Raw genomic sequence first — 20072 nt, forward strand, 5'->3', positions numbered from 1 at the left:
AAACGACAATTTTTATGTTCTTGCATTGAACTGACTTCTATAGAACGAAAGAGAGAACGCACAGGAAGTCGTTCGGGAAAACGGCAGTACAACTTGAAATATTTTTTTAAACAAAACATTTGCAAAACATTTTTCTTGCGTACCTCCAATAGATATATCCCAAACATTTATCAGGTGTGCACTTCAAAAATGCCAATCCAGTGGAATTGTTAAATGTGACAAAAGAGGAAAACAGCCATCAATTAATAAAATTAGTGATGCATATCGCATCATTTCCTTGTGAAGAATCCCACTACAGTCGCAGAAGAACCGTAAAAAAATATTTGGGAAATCATCTTAACACTACAACAATGTATAGGATGTACAAAGAAGATTGTGATTTAAAAAATCTTTTACCTGAAGAAGTTGGCAAAGAATGGCTCTACAGTCAAATTTTTAACACTGAGTTTAATTTGTCATTTGCCCCTGCATCAAAAGATACCTGCGATGTGTGTGATGAGTTTTTAATTAATCTAAGACAGTCAGATAATGCAGATGAGAGGCAAACTTTACAAGCCGAGTATGAATCTCACTTATTGGAAGCAGATAAAAGATACGAGCTTAAGAAGGCAGGCAAAGATATGTCAAAGAATAATAAAGAACAAAAAGTATTAATGATAGACTTACAAAAATGCCTTCCCTGTCCTAAGCTTACTAATTCTCAGAGCTTTTATAGTCTTAAGCTATGGTGTTTTAATTATACCGTTTATGATTCAACCGAACAACAGGTCAATTGCCTAATGTGGAATGAGTCAATTGCTGGGCGCGGTGGGAACGTAATGGCTTCATGTTTAGTCCAATACAAATATCTTTACCAAAAACTATATCGTCAATAATTATTTGGACTGATAATTGCCCATCACAAAACCGCAATTTACAGATGATAATGTGTTATTTTTATCTGCTTGCATTAAATCCCCATATCAAAGAAATAAGTCACAAATATCTTCTTCGTGGCCACACACACATGGAGGTGGATAATGTGCATTCAGTAATAGAAAGGGAAGCTAAAAAATGTCCAAACTTTCAAATAATAACTCCATGGGATTGGCTCCAGCTTGCTAGGATTTCGGGTAAAAACAAAGATTTTAAAATATTTGAAATGGCAACAACTGAATTTAAGGATTTTAATAAAATGTACAACTCACCCGATTCGCCATTACAAAATATCAAAAAAACTCAAAATGGCGATAAATTTTTAATCTCTCAAACAGTATTCATGCAGGTTAGGAAAGATCAGCCTGGTATTTTGTTTTTTAAAACAAATTTTGATCAAGAATTTCAAAGCGTGGACTTCAACAGAAGAGCAGCTAGAAAAAGTCATAAAATTATTAAGGATTCAGTAGTCTTATTATGGGATGCTTTAAATCCAATAAGCACAAAAAAATTTAATGATCTGCAAAAACTTCTAAAGTGGGTGCCAGTAAGGTTTCATAATTTTTTCCAGAATCTCAAACATTAGGAAACCATTCAAGAGAATAATCCAGAGTAGTAAAAGTGACTGTAGTTTTCGAGAATAAAAAAAAGGTAATTTTTTAAAGTTTTTTTTGTTTTATTTTTTCCTAATAGTTATGATGTTTTCATGTTAACCTATTTCTTAGAGGTTTCCCTAGAAAATGCCAATACATTTTTTTGTTGTAAACTATTATTTTGTTTTTTTTAAACGTTAAGTCCAATTTTTTGCAAAAAGTAATACTTAAATAAAAAACAAAAAAAATATTTTGGTTTGTGACCTTACTAAGTATTTAAATTCTTCAATAATATTAAAAAAACTGCTTAAACTATTAGAAAAATTAAATTATTAACCCAATTTTTGTTTTGTTATCGCTCTCCTGTAAAATTCTTGATTTGTGACTTAATACACTTTTGCTCTGAGGTAAGAAAATATATCTAAGTAACTTAAATTTTGGGGAACAAACATTGAGAGTATTAACTAAAAATAATAAACTAGTTAAATATGTTACCAATTTTTTATTCTTGTCTCTAAAAGCCACCCTTATCTGCAATCCCCAAAATCTTAAATAGAAAGGGGAGTCAATACGATACATCATCTTGAAGCACTTGAAAAATGCTTTCCAGTTATCGCCATTTCAGAAAATTCTTCTCTGTTTAATAAGGAAAATGAAAGATTTTGAAATTTTTTATTATTATTTAATTAAATGTTGATAATGATTTCTGTTGTTTTGAAGGCAATAATAAAGCCTACTGTCAAATTCTTTTCGTACATTTACAATGTTTCTCTGGATATAATACGGCATTCCTCGACTATTAACTGCTGCAGTTGCTCTAGTGACTTAGGGTTGCGTTTGAAAATCCACAGATTTTTTATGACCCCACAAAAAGAAATCAAGAGGTGGTGATACTTTAGTTAAAAGCTCCTGTAAAATATTTTTAAATAATAATATTATAATTATACATTTCTAACTTATTAAAAAATATATTATAAAATATGATAAAGTTGTCGTCTTGTATAAAAATTTTACTTAGTTTATTTAAGATATTTCAATAAGTTGTATTAAATAATCCCTTGTCGGATCGTCAAAAAAGAGCATCCTTTAATACTATACAGTATTTTAATAAAGACTGTATATTTCTTACAATTATTTTCAAATGGTCGAAAAAAAATAGGTGTGTAGTCTATAAATAAACACTTTTAATAAAAGAACAACATATACAGATATATAGGTATAAAGTTGACATAAATATGACTTGAAACGATTATAAGACTCTTTAAAACTATACAACTATATATTGTAGTGTCTATATTACTAATTGAATATTATTTTGCGAATATATCATATGTAAGAAAATCCTCATATGTAACAAAATCCTCATGCTCAAGGGGCTCCCCCGGTATATTTTACGTTCCTTACTCCCAAGTAGGTGTCGGCGAACTCTTGCTGACTAAGATCAGCAAATTGATTTAGACCCTGGGTGTAGGTGACTTCACCGGTCGCGTATTTTTTATTATGGTCGACTATTTTTTGTATGTTATCTTTGAAAATTGCCAACCTTTTAGCTTCCTCTTCAGGTGTGTCGTAGGTTTTGTTATGCTTTGTCTAAAAAGTTTAAACAACGTTTAAAACAATTAATAAATGCGGTTTTTGCATTTAAAAAAATCTACTAAAATCGACCCTCTATTACGAGGAACTCAAATAATAAAGACCTCCATATGTGCCATTTGAAAGCCAGAGACCATTGTTTGAATTAATATTATGTGTTTTGATTCTATAAAATCTATACGGTGTGTTAAAATCTACTTCCGATATAACTAGAAGTACCAAACACTTTGCAGTATGCCCTCCCTCCCGGCCCAATTGTCATGATTATTCAATTATATTATACTTTTAATTAGAGTATTACAGAAAATAAATACACATTATGAATATGTCTATTACCTTCCATTGAGTCCACTTCTCACTTAAATCTCCTACTTCAACCATTAGATTTTCTTCGGGCACAGGGGCAGCCATGGCTAATGTTGTCAGGGCAACAGTAAAAATAAGTAGTTTGCAGATCATTTCTACAATTTTTTTTAAATTTCAAAATTATGTGATAGCACTACGTTTTGATTAGATAAAAATGACTCTTATAAGTGGCTATTTTAATCTCGTGCGAAGGTTTTTATAAAATCTCTACACCACTTAAATATAAAGTTATACATAAAAAACCACTTAATAGTTAAATGAGAATTAATTATTCAGCTCATGTCTATTTTCTTATGCTAATTTAAAGGGAATACAATACATGGAATTTTATTTATAAACTGGTTTTTTTTTTAAATACCATGGTATTAATTGCAGAAATGATTCAGTTGAATAATTTGTATATGTGTGTGTGCAAAACATACAGTTAACATCAAACAGTATGAAAATGTGTTATTAAAAGTGAGTAGCTAAAAAAGATATATTTTAGGACGAATCCACCTTTTTCTTCATTTAAAAGGTATTGAAAGCTGATCAACTCCTACAATCAAGGTAGCAAAGGAAGAGTGTTCCAGACCAGGTTTTTGATTCTAAACTGTAAAATGGGGATAAAAACACCCAAAATCTAGTGAAATCGTTTAAATAATTCGAATTATTAAGGGATCTTCAGACTCCATTAAAAGGAAAATAACACCATAATAATTGTATTATGAAATCATCGGGACATAAATGCAGTCACTTAAGCGATCTTCCTCCTTAAATTCAGACAAAGTTTAGCTTAGCATAAGGAAAAATTTGTATTTATTTACCGTAAATGTCTTAAAATAGAAAAGAGCAGTTTCAAGCTGTTTTTGTACCGCTTTTATTTACACCTAAAGTATCTATATTTATCTATCTAAATAACAAAAAAAAATAAGACATCATTAGTGTAATAGGAAATAAACACTTTTTTCTGAATTCCATAATGAGGTTCAATTGAGCCTTGGCTCTCAAGGCTATGCAAACTGATTATTATAGAATTTATAGGGTTGGGGTGTTTTCAAAGATTATGAATTATGCATGGAATCACTACACTCTTCAAATGCTTGTATCAACAATTGCATGTACTAAAGTTTATCTTTAAAAGGGACTGAAATAAATTGGGACTTAATAATTGATCCAAATAACACATTTTAGGAATTTAAACCAGTAAAATAATTTGGTATTAAAAATATATTTTGGAAGATGTATTTTCAGAGCTGTTTTTTTAGATAGCTGCCAATTAATTTCCCATTGTAAAACTATTCTATGCAATGAAATTGGATTGGTAAATATATGAATTCTTTATCTGATATGATTGCATGAAATTATAATTACCAATTTGTTACAACAGTAAAATATATATGTTGTTTGGAGTCACTATAACCAACTAACTAAAGAACAAACTACATTCAATTATTAAATTAATTATCAGTATTTCAATTCCAAGAACTGATTTAATGCTAATTGTTTTTACCATTGTTATCGCTATGCAGAGAAAAATTATTCATTAGTATGATAACTCTGAATGCTGGAAACCCCCATTGATATGTGTTATTTGATTACTAGCCAAAATGTAATATAAGATAAATAAATTTGAACATTAATAGCAAAGATTATATTATATACATTTCTAAATAATTGGGGTGGAGAAATTGGATCCTAAGATAATACGAACAATTATCAAAAAGCAGAGTAGTAAACAGATAAAATAACTATGTACAAAAATAATAACGTAAAATTATTGCCACATATTATAAAAATGCATAACAAATATTGCAAGCTATTGTATTCTGAATCAGCAAATGCTGTTAGTATTTGAATATGTGGTAAAATTATGTCTTCTGGATTGTATAGTCCTTTTTCTGGAATTGCAAGGACTAATACAAAAGAAAAATCAGTCAAGAAATTTAATATTGTCAACAGGGGACTGTTTTTGAATCTGTGAAAAACCAGTTTTATTGCCTTTTTATTAACACTTGCAAACATACCTGACTTTGATAGAGTTATACTAGATAAAGAGGGTGATGATTCAATTGTAGGAGTGTCCAAAACTAAATATTTGGGAGCGATTATAGGTCAACATGTCAAATAGACAAATGATATGTCATATCTAACAAACAAAATATGTTGTTTAATATCAAAATTGTATTTGCTGAGGGAATTTCTCTGTACCAAACTGCTAACAATAGGTACTTATAAATCCATGGTGAAGTCTTTATTTGTTTGTGGCGACTTAAATTACAAAATGTTTATAGAGTCAAAGGAAACCAAGGTGATTCATGATATTTTCAGTTCTTATGGTGTAAATCCAAGTATTATATTTTTATTGTATTTATATTTTTGACCCTTCAAGAGTGCAAGGCAAGTCAAACACCCTAATAGGCAACATATTTATGAATTCTTCAAATGTTGCCACTTGAACCATTGATGTTACCTTCTTGGATCACAGAGTAGTTGTCCATGCAATCCCCCTATTTCTAGATCTTTCTCTGAGAAAACAAAAATTACTTTATCTTTCTAACCCAAGAACAATGGGTTCTTCACTTACAGGACAGGACTTAGGCATAGAGGAGGGATTTCAATATTTTTTCTCCACTTTTTACAATCTCTTTAACATGGCTGTTGCAAATGGAACTCATCCTAAAAGGACCTCTGGTAGAGGCAACTGGTGTTAGATAACTCCTGATCTTATCAATGAAGGAATCCGCTCTTCATGGTCTCCATAAACTATGCAAAAGTCTTGATCCTAATGACCAACTTATTCTTCATTACAAGCAACAATTAAATTTTAATCAATCTAATATAGCTTCTGCTAAAAGAAACCGTAACTCAGAAACACTTATTAATTCTACAAATAAACAAAATGGATTGGGATAATATAGCTCAAAACTCTACTCCTAAGATGACCTTTACATTGCCACAAACCATCAACATCTGATGCCATTGAGTAAAGTCGAGACTGGCAGAATAATACAGCTGATTCCGCGTAAAAAGTCTTGTGGAGTGGATAATGTAATCTGTACTCTTCATGCTTGAATGAAATTCTAAAAAGGGAGAAACAACTACAGGCCAATTGCTCTTCTGTCAGTTTATTAAGACCTTTAAAATTTTGACTCCAAACTATATGGGTTTGTTTCTGGGCAATCAACAACATATGCAATTGTGTCCTTTTATCTGGAAGTCCTTGATAATTTTAACAGGAAGTTTAAGTTTCTGGTAATATTCTTGATCTCACTGAAACTTTTGACACCATTAACCATAAAATCCTGCTTAGCAAATTGTACACATATGGAACCAGAGAACCAGCTTTTCAGTGGATCAAAATGTATTTGGCTGGAAGAAACCAGGTTGAGAAGGGAATGTCTATGTTGAGTTGGTAAGTGAAAACTGGGGCCCCTCAGGGTAGTGTCCTGGGACCTATACTTTTGATTTTTATCAATGATTTGTAAATAAAGCATGCATAACCCTATTGGCAGATGATACCTCGGCCATTCTTCATGCTGAAGACTATTAAGTGTTGGCAAGCAAGGCAAACCAATATGTGCAGGAGATGTTTGAATGATGCCAAAAAGGACTTCATCTTAACTGCCTCTGCTTTGTGGTCTTCACTCCACTTAGAGGACATCATGTGCCATTAGACTTCTTGATAGGTATAGGGAATGATTGTGCACTGTTTCAGCAGAAATTAATTAACTTTCTTGGTGTGATTATAGCCTGGAATGCCCATATTGACAAATTGAGTAACAATCTTGCAAGCAAGAATTATGCAATTTTACAACTCAGGGATTATGTAGATCAGACTACCCTGAAGAGTCAATTTATTTACTAACAATTATCAACAATTTCTTCTACCTTAATCTATAGACTCCATCCATAGGGTAATTCGAACCATACTGGGAAAATACTTATTGGGCAAAAATAAATTATTAGAACAATGTTTTGCTGTCCAGTCAAAATTTCTTGTTGCAAATCTTTTAAAGATAAAAGAATCCTCACAACTGTTGGATTATATGTTTTCCAGTGTGCTTCCTACATACAGAAAAACCCTGAGTCAGTATGCAACATGTGGCAATAACAACAGATATACCACAATGATTGTTACATTCACAATGCTAGAATAATGCAGATGCAAAAGACCCCAGAAATAAAATCCTTAAAGATCTAATATCCTTAAACATAGATGTAAAACATTTAATGGCAGAAAACCCACATTATACATTGGAAGCATAGTTTCAATCAAATCAACCTATGTATTGTGATTGTTTCTATTTAGGATAATTATTTTGTGTGTTATGTTAGTTATATCTTGTATTAGTTTAACTTTTTTCCGACAATTCCAAAATATATTTTTTTTATTCTGTCATGTGGAAATAAATGATTTGATTAATATAATTTACTGTGGTATGTATTCCCTATTTGAGGATGCTCTTACAAAACAAACCTGAAAGTGTTAGCAACCATACAGAACTCGAAACAGAAACAGTCTATGCCTAACAAAACTATTATATCACACAAAAATTTCTAACATTGAATGTCTCTATGTACACATTGTCTGTTTATACTTTTTTTACAAATTTCTAAAAATTCATATTCATCATTATTTCACCCGAATAAGTGTAAACAAACATTTAGTAATACTGAACACCAAGAAAACTATGTATTTCAAATTTGTAGATTATTTAGCTCCTAAATTTTATAATGAAATACCCAATAACATTAGATCTATAAACAGGATAAAAATGTTTAAAAGAAAAAAAAATAAAAAGAGCAGAACCTTTATTACAATTAATTTTGATAGATTTGCATGACTTATATGAGGTAATGAACAAAACACTGATAGATTTTACACTTAATTTGATTTGGTTTGCTGTATGTCTCTGGATGAAGTAGGCTAGACTAGTTGGGTACAAACTTGGTTCTTTTTAAATGTAGAATAGGGAATATAATTAAAAAATTACATGATTTTGATAGTGCATACAAATATCTCAGTACATTTGGGCATCATTACAATAAGAGGTATGTATATATAACAATATGTATAACAATATTGCAATCTAATTATTTAAAATTTTTTTGTTAAGGTAGATATAATCTAAACTCAAAACATTATTAAATGCACATAGATGACAAATGCATGTTACTAATTGCCCTGGTTTTGAAGCTATAAATTGCACTATTAACAACTGTTAAAGAATTGCATATGACATGACTGCGAATTAAATGAGAAAACACCTCAAATTACTCATAATGTATAAATTATAAGTATGTTTTTAATTAGCAGCATTTAAAGCAAACTTCACTATGTATGGCACCCAGCAATAGACCATTTTATTGATAACCTTAGGAATATGTTATGTTTATTAATGATATATATAAGACAGGTACTTTGTGGTGCATATATCCAAAAATAGGAAAAACATTATTAAAACTTTCCAGTTTATACATTACTAGTATTTAGTTTAAAAAGCAGGTAACAAAGTGTGAACTAATATTTGAGGAGCTTGTGGGACTGGGCTTTTGAAAGGGGCTACTAATTGTATCCTACCCTATAACATACATATAGATAGGTTTTCTTCAATTACTTATATTTTATATTAAAATTCCTTTATGGCAGGTAAACAAGTACTACTTACACAAATTAAAACACCAAAAAACCCACCAGTTTGTGAAAATCCAAACAGTAAGATTACCAGATGTTTAACAATGGATTTATTCAAAACGCAACTACGTAAATTACCAGTTATCTTGTAATTGTGGTCACACAGGGACGTCACCGTCTATAAAATGAGGAATTCTATTGCAACAATTTATGCAGGGAAATGACTCATAAAAATAACAATTATAAAAATGTAAACATAAAAGGAGGTTAAGGTTCGAATGTCAAGAACGCAGCATATGCCGGTTGTCACTTGTCAGCAGCTTATTTATTAGTCCGCTCCCGCTTTTGATTATTGTGACAAATGCTCGTCTGTCCTAAAAGTAATTTTACCGATTGAATTTCAACCATAGAGCCAATTAACAAGAATAAAATAGGCTCGTTTAGTATAATCAATAAACCAGAAAAATATCCATATACTCACGAAATATAGAAACCACCATCCCAATTCTTGTAAGGTAAAAGAGTTACAATAAATAGAAATCAATAAGGAAGAAGCATGATAGATAAAGCACTACATTTAAAATAGAACCAGCAACTTCGGAAGTTCTTCCTCTGTTTGCAGTCTCCAGAGCTGAAAAAAATTACACACCTCAGATCTATCCTCAGCCAGTCATCCATCGGATGTATATACCGCAATCAAAATATAGAGCATGGACAACAAAGTGAGTATATGGAAAAAATAAAGGCAACATACAGCAAAGTCATATATCTCTAAAAAACTCTCGTATAAATGACTCAATAGACCATATTACCGGTGGATGCAAAATCCGAGCAAGCACAGAATACACTGAAAGACACAACATGGTAGAAAAATTCATCAGGCACTCGCAAAGACATAACCCAACCCAACCACGAGTATAGATATCAACAAATGCAAACTATCCTGGGACGTAGAAATTCGCACAGCATAAAACAGCATCATTCAATAGGTCAGACATCGTTTCCCAAAAAGGAGAAAATCAGCTATATTACAGATATATCAATACCTAACTACCCCAACATTCAAGCTAAATATACTGAATAATAGCAGGAATTAGCCACAAAAGTTCAGAGACTTTGAAAACAGCAAAAAATAATTATTATACCACTCATTATTTCAACAATTGGCACACATCTTCAATACCCATCGTCAACAACTCGGTCTCAACTTCCATATAAACCTACGAAAGTCATTTATCCCTAAAATACGTTAATTCTTCGATTCTAGAAATATATTCTGAAAGGACTTGGTACAGCCTGCTATATCACAAAAGAAATATCAAATAATACTTGATAAAGTAAGAACAGGAAAGTAATGGTAATAGTAATAATATTAGTATTAAGTGGTAACTGTATATAACAAATAACCAATTATATGGAATTAAACAAAACTATACTAAAAAATAAACAAGCAACTAATAAGAAAAATCTAAAACGTAACCTTATAGACAATTTCAAATACAGTTTTGTTTTTTTTTAATTTTTTTTATGGTAAACACAAGCACAAGAGGAAAGTCCTATGTCACTCTTGGAGTGGTGCTTGCGCGAAGATATTTGTGGGCATTTATCTTGAATCGCTGCAGGTTGTATGCGTCGGGAAATATGTGAGGTGGAAGCCCATTCCACAAAGAAGATGTTCTCCAGATGAATGAGTCCCGATACAGCGACGTCCTTGGGGTAGGCAGGTGGACTCGATGTTGATGAGCCGCAACTGCTAGACGCGTCCTTCTTGCCGGAACAGCCCTGGGTGGAATCAGGCCTGCCAGCTCAGAGGAGCACTTACCGTGATAATAACGGTAAAATAAACAGAGATCAGCCACCTTTCTCCTGTGCTCCAGACTCTTTGTCAATTCTGGTTTGTCGATAAGACGAATAGCTCTCTTCTGTATAGAATCTAGCAGCTTTAAACTATGCTTGGGTGCAGAGCTCCAGACATGCGAGCAATACTCGAGGGAAGGGCGTATTTGAGCCTTATAAAGAGTCAGCAGCTGTTCTGGTGTATGCAGTTTTTTCGTTTTGAAAAGCACTCCGAGTTTTTTGGAAGCTACCCTGGCGACCTCGGCAACGTGGTCATGCCAGGATATACTGTTGGTGACTTCGACTCCTAGAAGATGTAAAGATGATTTCATTGGCAATGTTTTCCCTGTCATAAGCAGCTCCGGGCCATCAACGTTAGTCTTCATCGTAAATACTGCAGCCTGCGTTTTTTTAGCGTTAAAATTGACCAAATTGTTACCGCCCCACTCCAAGATTGCTCTAATATCGTTGTTGGTTGAAGCTACTTGTTGCTGCCTAAGATTCTGAAAAGTTGCGGCTGTCGTTGGTTTGGCGGACTTAAATGTGGAAATAAGTGTGCTGTCGCCCGCAAAGCTGTAGATTGGATTAACAGTGGTTCCTAGCAAATCGTTGATATATATCAAGAAAAGGGTGGGGGATAGAATGCATCCTTGAGGGACTCCAGCGTTAATGTTAAATTTGTCGGAGAGGTGTCCATCGACGGCTACTTGGATTGTTCGTTGTTCAAGAAAACTTATGATCCAATTTAATAATGAGTTTTGTATGCCAATTAAGGAGAGCTTGGTTAGTAGTCCCTCATGCCACATTCTGTCAAATGCCTTGGAAATGTCAAGAGCGACTGAGCGGGACTCGCCGTGCTTCTCCATGGCCTCCGTCCACAAGTGTGTGACGTAAGCCAGAAGATCGCCGGTGGATCTAAGCTTTCGGAAGCCGTATTGATAATCGCTGATTAGTCCAGATGATTCCATATATCTTAAGTTGTTATCTTAAGTTTATCTTAAGTTGTCCCATTATCTTAGTTATTGGTTGACTGCTTTCTCCATAATCTTCGATATTACTGGAACTAGTGCAATCGGGCGGTAAGTTATCTATGGTAGTAAGAGATTTGAGAACCAAGTCATTTAGTGTCTAATGATTTATAGCTAATCTGAAAGAATGTCTATTGTGGCCCTTTTTTTAATATTAAGCTCTAAACCATTATTTACTGACCATAAAAAAACTCTATTGCACACCTGTAAAAACTATTGTTTTTTTATATAAAAGTTTATTAAATGTGTTAAAGTTAAACAAAAATAAAGAGGCTTTAACTTCCTAAACTTCCGAAAGGTTTAAATAAAAATGATTTTAGCAATTGAAATTCGGTCCCTAAGAACAACGATGATACATTTGTCAATCTCTAGTTTTTTTAGATTTAGCCAGTTTTTAAGCACCATTTTTTGTTCCTGAGAACTGAGAACATTGTTGTTTAATTCGTTTAGATTTATTATTTAGAGCTAACTATGCAGGCTGGGGAATCGATCATAGCACATAGAGAGGTGCTTAAAAAACGCATGCATTTCCTTTAAATGATTAAGATTTAAATAAACAATGCGCTCTTAAAATTCTACCAAAGTACCGACTGCTCGATTCTGATACACTAACTCTTTCAAGTAGCCCCACATAAAAAAAATCACCGAGCGTTAAATCTGAGGGGCGCGGAGGTCAAAAAATTGGATCATCCATCTATTTAGAAACTCATTATTTAGATGTTCATGAACTTTTCGTCTAAAATGTGTTGGAGCTACATATTATCTCACAATTAGACAGCTTAGGCTCAAATAAGTATGATTTTTACCATGCCAGTCCAAATATTTAATGGAAATCTTTTTTGAAGATTAGCTCTTCTTATAGCATGCGGATTTTCTACTGCTCAAACATGATTGTTGTGGAAATTTTACTCTCCATCTCGTGTAAATGTAACCTCGCCTGTAGACAAAATTAATTTTGTAAAATCTTTATTTCTGCCGAACTGTTCTAAAAGCCACTGGCAAAATACAAGTCTTTTAGGATGATCTTCAGGTTGTAACACACGTGCCCGCTGGTAATGATAAGGATAGAACTGTTCTTATCTTACCTACTTTTAAAGAAGGATAAATAATTCCTCCAAAAGAGTCTTGGAAGATTTTAAATGAGCTAAGGGGCAAAAATAATGTCTTGGTTATTCCAAGTACCTTAGATTCCAATGTCCTCAATTCCTTCTACTGTGATATTGCTAGTAACCTTGCAGCCAATCTCTCACAAAAAATAGATCCCAGGAGCTATCTCAGCAATGCGGTAGCGAACCGGAGTTAAGACCTGACATTTTAAACGACTATTATTGTGATATACCTAATATCTTGCTCAAGGGCATTCGTAGTAACATTAATCCCTTACACTATATTCAACAAGTGTCGGTTGAGCATTCATTTTTCTTTCATCCTGTCGATCTTACCGAAGTAAAAAATGAAATCAAACGCCTTAAAAACCATAAATCATCTGGAGCTGATGGCATATCTTCGAGGTTGTTACTTTTTTGCCTGATTCAGCCTTAAATGCTTTAGTTTCTGCCATAAACAATTCTTTACATATTGACATTTTTCCTTCATGTTTAAAAGAGGCAGTGGTTATCCCTCTTCATAAGGGTAGAGATTTGGATCAGCCTTGTAATTTTCGTCCCATTTCTATTTTGTCTACCCTCTTTAAGATAGTTGAAAAACTTTCAAAAGTAACAAGCAAAAAGCAGAATTTTGTCCTTTTTACATCATAATGGCATTTTGTCTGCAAATCAGTTTGGATTTCAAGCCGGTAAAGGGACTCATGATGCTGTTTTTAGCTTTTTGGAGAGCGTCTATGTGTCCTTGAATTCTGGAGAGTCATCGGCGGCAGTGTTTTGTGATCTATCCAAAGCATTTGACTGTGTGGATCATGGAACACTGTTATCTAAGCTCGATAAATATGGTTTTAGAGGCGTAGCGTTGCGATGGCTTGAGTCCTATCTATCAAATCGTACTCAGAAGGTTACAGTGTCTAAGAGTTTGTCTGCTTCTAGATCCCTAAAATGCGGCGTTTCCCAGGGTTCAGTGTTGGGGCCATTGTTATCTTTACTGTATGTGGATGAATTGAGTTCATTGAAACTGCAGGGCAAGGTGGTTCAGTTTGCTGATGATACCAGCATACTATGGAGCCATAAAAATTCTGATTATATTAAGACTTGTATCCTTAAAGACCTTCAGATTTTATCAGGGTGGTGTGCTTCCAGCAGGCTCGTGTTTAATGTAAGAAAGACGTCTATTATGGGGTTTAAGTGCGATGTTCAGGGTCTGATGTTTGACGGAAATTCCGTCTTGCAGAATAAAGAGTGCTGCAAGTTCCTAGGAATTACCATTGATGGTCACCTTCGGTTTGAAGATCATATTTTACATTTAGCTGGGAAATTATCTTCTGGATGTTTTGCAGTAATAATGGCAAAACAAGAGCTCGGAGGGGTGGTTGAACGTTCAGTGTAGTTTTCATTTATTGAATCTCATATTCGGTATGGCTTGCCTTTTTGGGGTTTAACCAATAAGGGGCTACTTAACATTGTCTTTGTTATTCAAAAAAAGGCAGTTAGATACCTGTGTTCTGCTAAGTTAAGAGATTCTTGCAAACCCCTCTTCATTTCTGAAAAAATCCTAACTCTTTTTTCACTCTTTATCTTAGAAACAGCTGCTCTTATTCACAAAATTCCCAAACTACCCTCTGACACTGGCCATTTGACTCGTCGTGTAAATGATGTTCCCCTACCTATTCCTACGTCTTCCCTTACCAAAAGCTCATTAATTTACATAAGTAAAAAAATTTACAATGATGTTCCTCTATGTGTTAGACATATATCGGATGTTAAGAAATTTAAAAGAGAATTAAAGACGCTTTTATTGGCTAAGGCATATTATAACCTAAATGACTTTTTTAATGATAGGTTTTAACCTTGGACATGTTGGAAAGTTTTTTTTACCTTTTTTCTTCTCTAGTTTTGTGAACAAGTTTACCTTTATTTAGTAATTAATTGTTTTATTCAGTTATCTTTAATTCAAGTATGTTCAAAAAGTTTTGTCTTCTTGTGTTTAATTTTGTTCATTGTTTTGTCAATTTTTAAAATTGTATTTTTGTTTTGTTTTTTTAGCTTGTAGGATGCTTGTACACAAGATAATTTTTACGTAATATACCACATTTTCTTTCTTTCTTTCTTTCTTAGTATCGCTATCGCATTATCGATACTTAAATTTTTCATAAAGCCACACTGTTTATCAGATAACACATTATACTTTTCCAGAAAGGATATAATTCGATTTTTAAATATTTTTTGAACACTTTCGCAAATTTGATTTTAAACTAATATACACATCAAAATGGTCTAAGGAACACTTAGAAAAATAGTTTTTTTCGCCTTATAAATTTTTATATATTTATATTTTCATACAGAATAGATTCTACCTTTAATATTAAGATACCAACGAAGTAAAATAAATATTTGGATACAAAAAATCATGGCAGAACAGCGTTTTTTGCTACTTGCGCATTTCGTCGAAATAACGCAGATTATAATTCTTAAATTCTACTTATTCTATTCTTTAATTCGCATTTTCTGTGGTTCCAACCGAACAATTGTGATTTAGTTTTTATTCAATAAAAATGGAAAGACGACATTTAACTCGAGAGGGAATGCTAAGAGCAGCCGGAATGCTTGAGGCAGGAACAAGTCAAAGAGACGTTGCAAGAGCTTTGGATACATCTCCCAGTGTAATTAACTGTTTGTGGACAAGATATAGAGAGACAAATGATGTTAGAGAACAGCATCAAGGTCCGTCGCGAGTTACCACACCTGCCCAAGACCGTTTTATAACTTTGCGAGCTCAAAGAAATCCCACGGTAACAGCCTCTGTTTTGGTTCAGCAGCTCTCACGAGTGCCGTTTGAATGAGAGAGGACTTCATGCCAGAAGACCCCTAAGGGTTCCTCGGTTAACTTTAGGAAATCGAGGTGCAAGATTAACGTGGTGCCAAGAACATGTTAATTGGAATCAAGAAAGATGGGCCACAGTTTTTTTTTACGGATGAGTCTCGATTTTCATTTTATCCTGATTCTGGTAGAATTCGTGTCTGGAGAGAGGAAGGAAATAAAAGTCGTTTGCGTCATGCCCGGGAAGTAGTAAGGCAACGTGGTGGATCACTAATATTTTGGGGTGGCATTAGACTTGACGGAAAAACGAACCTCATTTTTGTGGAAAATACAATGACTGGAATAAGTTATAGGGATAATATACTACTGCCTGTAATTGTTCCATATTTACGCGAAATGGGCCCAAATTCGTTGTTGCAACAAGATAATGCCCCACCACATCGAGCACGACTTGTACAAATCGCTATTGAGGAAAATCAAATCAATCTTCTACCCTGGCCCTCTACCTCACCGGACCTTAATCCAATTGAGCATGTTTGGGATTGGTTAAAAAGGCAACTTCTTCAACGATTTTACTTTTTTCAAAGCGCTCTGGAGCTTCGTCTTGCTGTGACACATGTTTGGGAGGAGTTGCCCCAAGAATTAATTAATAATTTAATTTTAAGTATGCCTAGGCGATGCCAAGGTGTTATTAATAATAGAGGTGGACCATCTGGCTACTAGTTTAATTTGTATTTGGTAAATTTTTATTTTTATAATTTTTTTTAATAAACGGTAATAAATGGGATTTTGTTCTTTATTTTTATTTGGGCCCTAAATTAAGAGTAAATTATAATCTACAAAAAAAAGTTAATAATTATATTGTTATTTTATACGAATAATGTAAAAAAATTGCAATAATTAACTTTTTTCCAATCTTCTCAAAAATATTAACATATTTGTATGTGTTCCCTAGACCATTTTAATGTGTGTAGGTCTATAATTTTACATTTTATTCTTCTCTTTGGCTTTAAGGCAGATATCTTAAATTTAGAAGAGACTTCTCCATGTTCTAGAATCTTATTAATAACAAATGTAAATGGTTTAAGTATAAAAGGTGCAACAGTAAAACAGGCGACCAATCAACATCCAAAATTTATCGACACATCTCTGGACTGTTTCCCGCTTTTCTGACATTTATTGTAAAAGAAATTGAATGTAAACGCAGCATTATATTTACGGAATTGTCAAAATCAAAGTGGAATTGATTACAAATGAACCCTAACTCCCATATCGTATTGGCAACGTCGCATCACGTGGCTGATGACGCATTGACAGTATGACATGCGGTGTGTTGTGTTGGCCAGAATTTTTGACAACTTGGCACATTTATTTTTCGGCATAGAAGATTAATCCCGTACTTTCTCTCTCTGTTATATTCGAACAGGGTGAATGGTGTGATACATGAAGTGTTTTCCATCTTTCTAAAATAACTTAAAAGTACAATATAAGACAATAATCACAATGTTTTACCACAAAATAACAGTGCTATTGGCTTTTATTTGTGTAGCTTACTGCACACAAGAAAAGAACCAGGAGTCCCAAGGTGCCAGACTTCTTGTAGCCAAGCAGATCCTCAACAAATATCTTGTAGAAGGTAAAGATATCGAAGTGAGGTACAATTTAAACAACATTGGTAAAGCTCCAGCAGTAGATGTACAACTTGTGGACAATGGTTTCCACCCTGAAGCATTCCAGATTGTTGGAGGCCACCTCACCGCCAAGTTTTCCAGAATTCCGCCAGAAAGCAATTTCACCCATATGGTTGTTGTCAGACCAAACAAGTATGGATATTTTAACTTCACCAGTGCCGAAGTGACCTACAAGGTGTCAGATGCTCCTGATGCTAAGGTTCAAGTGTCTTACAGCTCAGAACCTGGAGAGGGTGGAATTGTAGCATTCAGAGACTACGATAAGAAGTTCTCTGCCCATCATTGGGACTGGTTGGCTTTCGCCCTTATGACCACCCCATCTTTGGTGATTCCATTTGTTTTATGGTATAATAGCAAGATGAGTTATGAGAAGTTGGCGAAACCAGTAAAGAAGCATTAAAAAGACTTGTTAAGATTTTTTATTTATTTTAATGGATTGGTTGTGTGATGTTAGAATATGGTTGAATTTTATCAACTGCAGCAGTGTTCTTGACTTGTTTGTTAATTTTCTTTTGCCGAATGTAATTGGTTTAAAATCATCATTTCATGTCATCATGTAATTTAAGATCAAATTTTTGTTTAGGTATTTAATTGTTTTTTACTTTCATTCACAATTTGATATTGTACAAATTAAAGAATATTGTTTAGTAAAATGTTTTTTTTTTAATCTTTATTATGTCATATGAATTTAACATAAAAGGAACATTTACTCAGAAGTTATTGTTGATTATTTAAAATTCATTCAACTTATATGTTTGGTTTGGAAAGTCCAAAGTCCTCATCTCAAAGAATTTCTTCTTTTTTCAATGTGATAAGGACCTGTCCCAGAACCATAACTAGAGTGGCTAATGGCAAAGTAAATGAACTTACACTTAAAAAAGAAGTAATTAATTTATAAATTAATGATGTAATAAAACACAGGTTGCTGTTAAGTTCATGTCTAAAGTTGATTTTGGATATAAATACTTTTTTGAAGTAATAATAAATCTCTTAGGAAAAAATTTACTTGAAAATGTCTTGTAAAAATTTCAAAATTGTATAGATACAATTTTGTAATAAGATTTCAAATCAAGATAGAAGCCTAGAGAATACCAAGCAAGATATAACACAGATATAAAGTCTTGTGCTTGTGAATTGTAATTCTCTCTTAAAAATGACAATTTCTATTTTTTAACTAGTTAATTGGAAGAAATAAAATAGCATCCTCCTATTGATTTGGTTATAAAATATATTATCCAACATGTAGAGGCTTGACTTGAAATTGATGGTTTAAGGTTTCAAGTATCTTTCATTGAAGGTTTAGAATTTTGATGCTATGTCTAGAAATGTTTAAATATATGAAAAATAATTAATGGCAATCTACAGAAAGCTTAATAGAAACGATCTGGTGTTATCAATGACATTGTTCAAAAATCCAGATTTTTTTGGGTTTTGCATTGAATAAACATAATTATCCAAGAAAAAAACTTTCAGGAAGCAAACTGTTAATATCACAATGGTGGTTCGATAAATCATTTTTTAAATCAGCTATTCTATCTCAGCCTATCCTACAAGTTCTCTACAGGTGGAAATAACTACTTAGAATTTTAAACTCTCGCACCTAAGCCAATACACTTAGTGAATTAATCTACTCATATAAAGGAGAAATTTCGGAAAAAATTCCAACCTTAGGAAAATTATATGATAGATCCGTTATTAATGTACTATTAAGGGGTAAAAATAAAGTGAATAACGTTAGTGTTATCTGTAAAATTCCTGAAAGTACTTTGTTTAAAGTGAAACAACTCCTTATTGTACTGCATCAAAGATATACAATAAAAGTCTTCTTCAATTTAGATCTTATAATTATCATTCAAAAAGAAATTGAATACTTGGCAATCACTGTAAAATTGTACAATCTTATTCCTAACATGTTCCTCAAGAACATTTGTATCTAAATTCTTAGTTATTAGCGCCCGTGACCCAAACATGTCTTTAAGAACCATTGTGCGTCAAACTAAATATTTGTAAATGTTTAAATACATTTTTTGATATGATCTGTTTTTTTTAAACCTTGCCAATCACTACAGCTTTATGTGATAGTGAATTAAAATTGTTAAATTATTGTTTGATATCATTGTCTGGGCTTTACTAATGGGGACATTCACAGGTCCAGAAAGAAATTATTCCTTATGTATAAATTTTTAATGACCTAATTAATGATTTTGCTAATTCAAAAGCAAAGAGTACCATTTAAGTTTCTTTTTTTAAACACTTTTACCCTACCAGAGTTTTCCTTTAATTTTAGTTTTTTGTCATTTTTTACACAGCTTCTTTTGCTTTATGACTGTTATATTTAATATCGAAATTGTTCTTTTTGTTACCATATTATATTACCCAGTCTAAAAATTTAAATTATTGTTTTTACTTATCTATTAATTTATTTATTTATTGTTCAACAGTACAAAACCATTTACAGAACAAAGCTAGCACACCAAGTAACAGATATAAAATATGAGAAAAAAAC

At 32.8% G+C, this 20072-nt stretch overlaps 2 protein-coding genes and 1 long non-coding RNA gene across 3 annotated transcripts in view; 2 read left to right on the top strand and 1 right to left on the bottom strand.

Moving 5' to 3' along the window:
- LOC126745381 (mitochondrial chaperone BCS1) overlaps nucleotides 1-20072 on the top strand; it is a 479053-nt gene that overhangs the window by 222080 nt on the left and 236901 nt on the right. The gene's annotated exons all lie outside the window — the stretch shown is intronic.
- Nucleotides 3008-9314, bottom strand: LOC126745394 (uncharacterized). The gene is made up of 3 exons (XR_007663532.1): nucleotides 9119-9314; nucleotides 3438-3562; nucleotides 3008-3098 (listed from the first exon to the last, which is right to left on the bottom strand). It is a non-coding gene; the product is annotated as an uncharacterized LOC126745394 (long non-coding RNA).
- On the top strand, nucleotides 17215-19602 carry LOC126745393 (translocon-associated protein subunit beta). The gene has a single exon (XM_050453225.1). It carries the CDS (start codon nucleotides 17379-17381, stop codon nucleotides 17964-17966), a length of 588 nt encoding a protein of 195 aa, XP_050309182.1. The 5' UTR covers nucleotides 17215-17378; the 3' UTR covers nucleotides 17967-19602.

The sequence above is a fragment of the Anthonomus grandis genome, chromosome 15 (genome assembly GCF_022605725.1).
Source record: "Anthonomus grandis grandis chromosome 15, icAntGran1.3, whole genome shotgun sequence".
Lineage (NCBI taxonomy): Eukaryota > Metazoa > Arthropoda > Insecta > Coleoptera > Curculionidae > Anthonomus > Anthonomus grandis.

What these genes read in the sequence shown, in the direction of transcription:
- LOC126745393 (XM_050453225.1), top strand. Translation starts at nt 17,379, where the DNA reads ATGTTTTACCACAAAATAACAGTGCTATTGGCTTTTATTTGTGTAGCT.